At 44.6% G+C, this 9,120-nt stretch overlaps 1 protein-coding gene across 1 annotated transcript in view; it reads right to left on the minus strand.

The window, feature by feature from the left end:
* Nucleotides 1-292: 292 nt before the first annotated feature.
* Nucleotides 293-9,120, minus strand: part of wnt3 (wingless-type MMTV integration site family, member 3) — a 19,372-nt gene continuing 10,544 nt past the window's right edge. The window contains exons 2-3 of the mRNA XM_008295355.1: nt 8,770-9,035; nt 293-2,900 (exon numbers count right to left, since the gene is read on the minus strand). Coding sequence (XP_008293577.1) covers nt 2,421-2,900; nt 8,770-9,035 — 746 coding nt within the window. The 3' untranslated portion in view covers nt 293-2,420. The remainder of the gene's footprint in view (nt 2,901-8,769; nt 9,036-9,120) is intronic.

Here is a 9,120-nt window from a genome sequence, read left to right on the forward strand (position 1 = left end):
GAGATGGAGTAAAACACACTGCGCTGTGTGTTCACGGTAATGAAGGAAAAATATCATCCAGTGCAATGGCGAGGCTCGGTGATGTGATTTTAATAGTTTCTGGAAAACAGAGGAGCTCTGTGGTGCAGAGGAATAAAATATGAGGCTCTGGATACGCACACACAATACTCTGTCGGATCATTGTCGGTCTTTTCGTGGGATTTGTGTACAGAAAGCTTGTACGAATCCTTTTAGGGTGAAAGTATAGAAGCGAGTGATGCATGTGTGTGTGGACGAAGAAGCACGAGACAAGTTTTGTTCTTCAAATATATAATCTTAGTTCAGTCATACAGATATATACATTGTATAATAAATAATATTTATAAAAACATAACATTTACGATTATAAAATAAAAAGGGAATTATTCACTTTAAAACATTTTGTACAAAACTTTGGATATAGCGGGGGACAAAGTGGAAAGAGGGGAAGTGAAGGAGGGGTGGGGACTGAACACAGAAAGGTAGGCCCAGGTAGGGAGGGCTGTGGAGGAGATGACGCAAATGCTAAGCTATGTCACACAGAGAGGACAGCCTATACACTACTGGGTAACTTGTGTTTTTGTTGTTGAATATAATTAATAGGAAGCAGGTGGGACTGTCAGAACATGTCGTGTGGAAACCAGTTTGTTCCGCCATTGTGTAGAGCCAGCATCCGTCCGTCCATCCATCCATCCATCCATCCATCCATCCATCCATTTTTCCATCCTCTTGTGTTTGTCATTGGCAGCCATCATGCACACAAATACCCACATCTTGCACGTATACATCATCCAGCTCCTGATGAAGTTTCCCCCCCAAAAAAAAGTTTCTCAGAATCGCACCAACTACAAGCCGTTTCGATTTCTAAAACCGATCCCTCTTTGTTCAACATCTACGCCTCAAAAATATTTTATTTATTTTTTTGTTCTTCCAAAGTCTACCCAAACCAGAAACAGCGAGGCAGGAGTGTTTTTGGAGCGTGCTGACAAGAATACAAGTTCATAAATCAACCACAACTGTCCCAACTGAAGGGGAAAACACGGAGAGGAGGAAGGAAGGAAGGATGGATGTGACAGCCAATCAGATCCCACTTTGCCCTCTGGTCTCCACATGTCGTCACATGTCCCCCTTTTTCTTTTTTTTCCCTTTTTCTTTTTCTTTTTTTTACAGTAATAAAAGAAAGATTTGCTTTAGACAAAAGTCTCCGAGATGGACCCGATGAGAGTTAGAAAAGAAGACCAGAATCAATATTAAACATGCTAAAGCTGGAGTTTGATGCATAAATGAAACAGCCACAAACGATCTTCTTGAACGCTACCTGTCTCCGGTTTGAATTGCATCACACTTTCTTGTGAAAATCAATTGTGCAGGTGCCCGAGTAACAAAGCCGTCATTCATGAGAACTGCTAGCTTGCAAACCAAGAAGAATTTGCTCGCGTAAACAACCAATTTTTTTTAACCACCTGGAGTTATATGTAACTGAATAGTGCATACATATACATGTGTAGGGTTGTTAGTTAGTGGAATGAGCATGCCCCCTCCTGCATACCTCCAGTCCCAGCCCAATGGTAATATTTCAGAAATGCGGGGCTATAAAATCACACTGTAGCATATATATCTTCCAGGCTTCCCGGTTGACTGGTGCAGTAGAGTCAGTCAGCGAGGAGGAGCAACACTGAGGATTTAATCAGCTCAGTAGTTTACAAAAGACAGGACTTCCAACGCCTGCCTTCCTGCCGTTTTCAGTTCAGTTCAGTAGTTACAAAGTGATGGTTTCCTGGGGCTGCCGACGTGTTCAGTATCACTTAAGACTAAGTGATGGAGTAGAGGTTGGTTTAGTTTAAAAAAAAAACAACAACAACAACAAAAAGGTAAACCAGCCAGACTGGCCGGAGAAGTGAGGTGTTAGTTAGAAGATGCTTTTTATTCAAAAGCTAAGAGAGTCTCTTTTTTTTTTTGTTTTGTTTTGTTTTTTTACTGCTTTAATCTCACAGGTAAAAAGTGTTACTGTACATGCCACAAACATTGTGCTGGCATGGAGGGGGGAAATAAATAAAGACAAAAGGGGGAAGGGAGGGAAGGGGGTTCTCAGCGGGGGGTAAGTGGCACAACTTCTTCCCGTAAGAGTGGACCGGACCGTCGGCCGGGTCAACGCAGGACACATTCTGGTCAGAGATTATGGAAATCGGCGTAGTGGTTTGGATTCTAGTGCAGGGTGTGTACCAAAAAAATGTATAGAAGCATCCATTTCTGATGTTCCATTACCCATTAGGGCAAGAGAGTGTGTGCAGATGAATATATTTCTGAATGTGTGCAAGTCTGTGTCTGGGGAAGCGGGGAAGTCGTGCAGGAGGTGGGGAGTTGAAGGTCCAGCAGTCAGTTTGTCTACGAGCACCGGCCTCTCACTTGCATGTGTGCACGTCGTAGACGCGAACGCACTCCTGACAGCTGACGTAGCAGCACCAGTGGAAGATGCAGTGGCACTTCTCCTTGCGCTTCTCAGTCCGGGTGTTGTGGCCTCGGCCGCAGCACAGGAGGTCGCAGCCCTCGATGCCGTGCGACGACACGTTGCAGACCCGGTCGCGCGTCCCGAACGAGCCCGTCTCCGGGTTCGGCTCGCAGAAGTTTGGCGAGCCCTCGTAGTAGACCAGGTCTCGCTCGGTCGGGTGCTTGAAGAAGGCGTACTTGACTCGCAGGGTCTCCACCCAGCCTCGCGACTCGCGGTGCTTCTCCACCACCATCTCCGAGGCGCTGTCGTACTTGTCCTTCAGGTAGTCGCCAAGCATGCGGAAGTCCGGCTGCGCCCACCAACAGGTCTTCACCTCGCAGCTTCCGGACAGGCCGTGGCATTTGCAGCGCAGGTGCATGTGGTCGAGGATAGTCTAGGAAACACAGAAGACGTTTGTCAGTGGGGATGTCCCGAGCCCAAACCTATGATCAGAGCCGAAAACAGGGTTTGAAATCATCTTGGCACCAATTTATACCCAAATCTGTAACATCACTTGAAAACATAAAAAACTTCCACAAACATAACTGTCAGATGTTCTACAGGGAGGTAGGATCAATACTTCTCTTTTTCCCAGCTTCATTAAACATTTGTTCGCTAGCCTGTGGTCAGTAAGCTTCATATATGTCTCTGCTACAGTCTTTTAGCCGTCACAGGAATCTTGAAATCGTCAGTACTGGCACCAACTTAACTGTCCCAAATCTTTGTTCACACCTGTCGTTCTTGGAAAATGTGAAAGAAAAGCAGCACAAATGATAATTTGATGTTCTACTGCGATACACGACCGCTACCTCGCTTTATCGCAGCTTAATTAAACACAGGTTTGCTAGCTCTAAGTCAGTAGGCCTCGTAGAAGTCGATGCTCCTTTACCGATCACGGGGTCTTTGAAATCATCTGTAATGGCACAAACTTTATCTTCCCAAATCTTTTACACCTGTTGTTACTCAAAAAATTTCAATAAATAGCCACCAAAGACATCATTTGATGTTATACAGGGATGTAGGAATGCTGCCCTACCTTAGCCTAGCTTAGTTTAACACTTGTTTGCTAGCCTGACATCAGTAAACCTCATAGAAGTGTCTGTCAAGGTGCTCCTGTACGAGCTAAACTCCCTTCAAATGATTGCCAACATGGAAATGCCCATCTCCTACAGTACTAAACAGTAAGAGCTGGTCCAATCGGATCTGGAGCCAAAAAACATCATTAGAAATACGTGGTAGAATATTCCTCCGTGTCTCCAAATACCATTCCATGTGAACCAAAGTGAATCAGCTTGGCAGCCAACGTGTTTAATGGTCATAATCCAAATTTCCTGATACTTTAGGGCAATACGTCATTAAAGATTTATCTTTGTGTGAAGAGTCACTGTCTGTTCCCTATAAAAGGAAATTAACTGCATCTGTTTGGATTAGGAACAGATTTCACTGGCAATCCAGACTCATGACATAAATTGAAAATGTCTTTAGAAACCTCTTGAATGTACAGATCACTTCTTCACATAAAGCTAAGCCACAAACAATAGCAAACAGTGATTTATGATGTATTTTTGTTTGACCAGTCGGTTACTTCTGGCTGGAAATGACTTAAACAAATAAAAAAACACAGTGAGACATTGTTTTACAGGTACTCGTGACAGATTTTAACGATGTCTATGTTGTTGTTTTCTTAAAATTTTTACTAGCAATGCGATATCCAAAATGATTCATACCCTCTCTCAGTAATCAGTCTTTATTTGCCACCACGGTTCTTATAATCACTAACAGTCTTTCTGCACGTCTGCACTGGGATTTTGTTCCTCGTTGTGATGATCCCGAAAATTTTCAACAATTTCAAGGGGTATGCATAAAAATGTAGAATTAGTTGAACCCTACCATGATGTCTTTAGCATGTTTACGACATTTTCGGCAAGAAGAAGCCTATTAGAAATGTAATATGAATTAAAATTTGGCATGGCTTGCACAAACACAAGTTAATATGAACCAAGACTTCCTCATGCTTTAAAGCAATACTCCATTAAAGACAGATTTGTATTTATTTATGTATTTACAAAGCTGTGGCTGTATTATTACATTAGATAACACTGCAGGCTTTCAGTCGTATTATGCATAAAAGTAGTATTTTGTACATTTTTGTAGTGTTTTATTGCCTAATATGTAAATTTATCAGCTAAAATCAGCCCATAAATACCACTATAAGGTCTTAACCCCAATATTTCAAACTGTTTGGGTAATTTTGTAACAGCGATCATAATCTTTTTTACTGGCAAGCACTTTGGCGCAACGCCTGCTGTATGGAAAAAAAACAAAACGGTGACTTGACTTGACTCAATGACTGTTTCTTATGAAAGGAAATTTGTTGCATCCGCTTGGATTTAGAAGATTTCAGCGGCAATCCAGAGTGACGGCACGGAGGGAAAATAGTCTATAGAAACCTCCTAAACGCTCAAATCACTCCTCCGCATATGTTCAGCGGAGCTCCAAAACCGTTTTCGCGTCGCCAGTAAATCCAGAGCTTTGGCACAGGGAGACGTCCAGAAGCGAAGATTTTGGGCGGAGTGTCCCTTTAACAACGTGCTCTGATACCTGACTCAGTGTTTTAAGGAAACCGTCACTACCAAACAAGATCTGGTGGAATTTTATGGTCAGAAATTTTTACAGTAATGCAGACTAACGAAACCGCTAAAGACTGGCGGCGCGGGCCAACAAAAGCAACGGCTGCAGTTTAACTGAAGTGTCACGCAGCTGTGGAGGCTCGCTCGCTGCTAATTCCCCTCTGAAGTCACATCGTGAGTGTGCCGCTGCGGGGCACATCTCAGTGTTTTGATTTTTTTTTTTTTTTGTCATGCTTTAATTCAACAGCTATATTTAGCTGCCGAATTCCCCCCAGCTGGGGCGGAAGGCAGGTGGCACCTCTGGGTGGGGAGGTGGGGATAATGGACCAGTGACATCACGCTGTTAGCTTGTCATGCCAACGTCAAGTGGGACCCTCGGGGCTAAATAGTGGAGCGTGAGAGGGCCAGGTGGAGGGAGTCGGCGTTCCCTTCGCCGCTGTGGTCGCCCTGACTGCTCCTGTGTGCTCAGATCAAAGGCCTGCCTCGTTGCCCCCCACGTTTGCCCCTGAGCGAGCAGCCGAGAGCTCGTTTTCTCCCGGCAGTGACAGCAGCCGGTGATGTTTTAAGTCTGAGCTGATTTCCTTCTTTTTTCCCCCTCAGCTCACTCGGGTTATTTGACTGTCGGGGGATTTTTTTTTCTTTCTTTTTTTGTGTCATAGGGATGCAAGGCATGAAAGGCGAGGTGTGTGTTGTTGTGGTGGTGGTGGTGGGGGAGAAGAGTGTTGCTTAGATGAGTAATTAACCAGTCATTCAAAGTCAAGCGCGCATTTTCAGGTGGGAACTCAGAAATGTGCGGACAAGTCGAATACCAAATCCCTGCCCGTACACAAACAATAACGTTTCCTGATAAATCCGCTGCTTTTTGCAAGACAGTCCTGTCATTGTTTCCCTTTTTGCTTTTAAGAACTTCTCATTTTTTACCTTGTTTACATCCCCATGTGGTGTTTTTTATGTGCCAGAGGTCGTGACCGAAGTAAATGCTGGCTGAGTATATCGATGATGTCTCAAAAACACAGACTCCCACGGTTTCCTACGTATCAAACCTAAAGAACCAATCCTGTTATCTTTCTATTATCCCATTACAACTTGCCATTGTCTAACGTAGGTTTACAGGGTTGTAGGTGAGCTGGTGTGCTCGAGCTGTCATCGACATAGATTGGTTATGTCTGGAGACTTGGAGTTACATCGAAGGCTTCTTTAAAGGCTTGTAGGGACTATTTTCATGTTAATAAACATCTGAATATGTAACTTTGATTGATGGAGATGAAGTTTATATCACATCTGTTTATGTCTAGAGAACAAACGTTAACTTTTTTGTCACGTGTTTTCCGTCGTGACACTTTTAAAACACAAATTAAGCGCATATTTTATGCCTTAGAGTCCAGACTGTCGATGATGGTGACATTCACCTTAATGTCAAGACTCAACAGTTTTTACGTCTTCCAACTAAAATAAATATGAAACGACCAGAGAGAGACTTTAAATCATAGCACCTGTGCTGGGGTTGTCTGATTAATGCAATATACTAGTGTTGTGAAGAACTTTCATCCTAATACACAAATTACACTCAACAGTGCGTCCTGCTTCAGTTTTGCAGAGTCAGTCCTACAGATATTCACTACATGTTATACACTCACCGGCCACTTTATTAGGTACACCTTGCTAGTACCGGGTTGGACCCCCTTTTGCCTTCAGAACTGCCTTAATCCTTCGTGGCATAGATTCAACAAGGTACTGGAAACATTCCTCAGAGATTTTGCTCCATATTGACATGACAGCAACACACAGTAGCTGCAGATTTGTCGGCTGCACATCCATGATGTGAATCTCCCGTTCCACCACATCCCAAAGGTGCTCTATTGGATTGAGATCTGGTGACTGTGGAGGCCATTGGAGTACAGTGAACTCATTGTCATGTTCAAGAAACCAGTCTGAGATGATTGGCGCTTTATGACATGGCGCGTTATCCTGCTGGAAGTAGCCATCAGAAGATGGGTGCACTGTGGTCATAAAGGGATGGACATGGTTAGCAACGATACTCAGGCAGGCTGTGGTGTTGACACGATGCTCAATTGGTACAAAGGGGCCCAAAGTGTGCCAAGAAACACCATTACACCACCACCAGCAGCCTGAACCGTTGATACAAGGCAGGATGGATCCATGCTTTCATGTTGTTGACGCCAATTCTGACCCTACCATCCGAATGTCGCAGCAGAAATCCAGACTCATCAGACCAGGCAACGTTTTTCCAATCTTCTTTTGTCCAGTCTTGGTGAGCCTGTGTGAATTGTAGCCTCAGTTTCCTGTTCTTAGCTGACAGGAGTGGCACCCGGTGTGGTCTTCTGCTGCTGGAGCCCATCCGCCTCAAGGTTCCACGTGTTGTGCCTTCAGAGATGCTATTCTGCAAACCTCGGTTGTAACCAGTGGTTATTTGAGTTACTGTTGACTTTCTATCAGCTCCAACCAGTCTGGCCATTCCCCTCTGACCTCTGGCATCAACAAGGCATTTGTGCCCACAGAACTGCCGCTCACTGGATATCTTCTCTTTTTCGGACCGTTCTCTGTAAACCCCAGAGATGCGTGAAAATCCCAGTAGATCAGCAGTTTGTGAAATACTCAGACCAGTCCGTCTGGCACCAACAACCATGCCACGTTCAAAGTCACTTCAATCATCTTTCTTCCCCATTCTGATGCTCAGTTTGAACTGCAGCAGATCGTCTTGACCATGTCTACATGCCTAAATGCACTGAGTTGCTGCCATGTGATTGGCTGATTAGAAATTTGTGTTAACGAGCAGTTGGACAGGTGTACCTAATAAAGTGGCCCGTGAGTGTATTTCTATGCTGCTAGTTTCTTTACTTTATTATTAAATCCTTTGAACACCAACATCTGCCAACAAGTTCGACAAACATGTTATATTTTTTTTAGAAATCGCCAAAATGACACCATTTGTCAGAGTCGGAACAGTCATTGTTGCATTTCCAGATTTCAGATGGCCCTTGAACTAATCATGTGTAAGATACAGTTTCAAATCTGAGCTTACAATTGTGATATTTAATGACAATCCCTTCATTCTGCATGTTGTTGGTTTTGGGGTTTTTTTGTCTGTTTTTAGAAATTAAAAAAAAAAAAAGTTAACTATTTACACTAACCAGATTCTGTACAAACCCAAACAATCCAATTAAGAAGACGTTAGTGACTCAGCTATGACCATCAGTCTCGTGGCTGAACAAAGCAGAGAGGAAATTGGAGATGTGAGATCAAAATAAAACACACTTGATCAATAAAATAAATGCAGCGCGGCTTAAAATCAGCGTACAGAGGAGCAGGTTGTTGGACGATGCATTCAGCATGGTGAAACATCTTTCTGGAGGTGACGTGTAGAACGGCGTGGAAAAGTTTCCAAGGACCAATAATTCCAGTGAAGGAAAGTCCAAATTCTTCAGCATGTTTCAGGTTGACAATGTGCAACAACAGCGAGCGACCTCAGTAACCCTCTTGTGACTGAATGGGAGGCAGGTTTAGGTCAGTTTATGTGGTGTTGGATGTTCACGTTTGGGTGTCTTACATACTTCTGGCGAGCAGTGGCTATGAAAAACAGAATTGTTGCATCCGCTCACTAGGCGTGCTTACCGTGCGTCCCGCCTCGTTGTTGTGCCGGTTCATCGCCGAGCGGGCGTCCGGCCGGTTCTCTCGGGCGTCCGCGAACTCCCTGGACACCAGCACCCCGAACTCCGCGTCCTCGCTGCAGCCGCCCCACTTCCAGCCTTCGCCCGGAGGCCCCTTGTGGTGGGAGTCGCAGCCGCACATGGTGGACGTGCCCTCGGCGCAGGAGCGAGTCACCGCGAAGGCGACGCCCGCCGAGGCGATGGCGTGGACGAACGCCGACTCTCTGGTTGCTGGAAGATCAAAACAGACGGAAAGATGGTGTCAATTAGGGATTCACCTACATGGGGGGGTTGATTATTGGTAACCAAGAAAGGC

Source organism: Stegastes partitus, unplaced genomic scaffold (genome assembly GCF_000690725.1).
Source record: "Stegastes partitus isolate 25-593 unplaced genomic scaffold, Stegastes_partitus-1.0.2 Scaffold1039, whole genome shotgun sequence".
In the NCBI taxonomy this organism is placed as follows: domain Eukaryota; kingdom Metazoa; phylum Chordata; class Actinopteri; family Pomacentridae; genus Stegastes; species Stegastes partitus.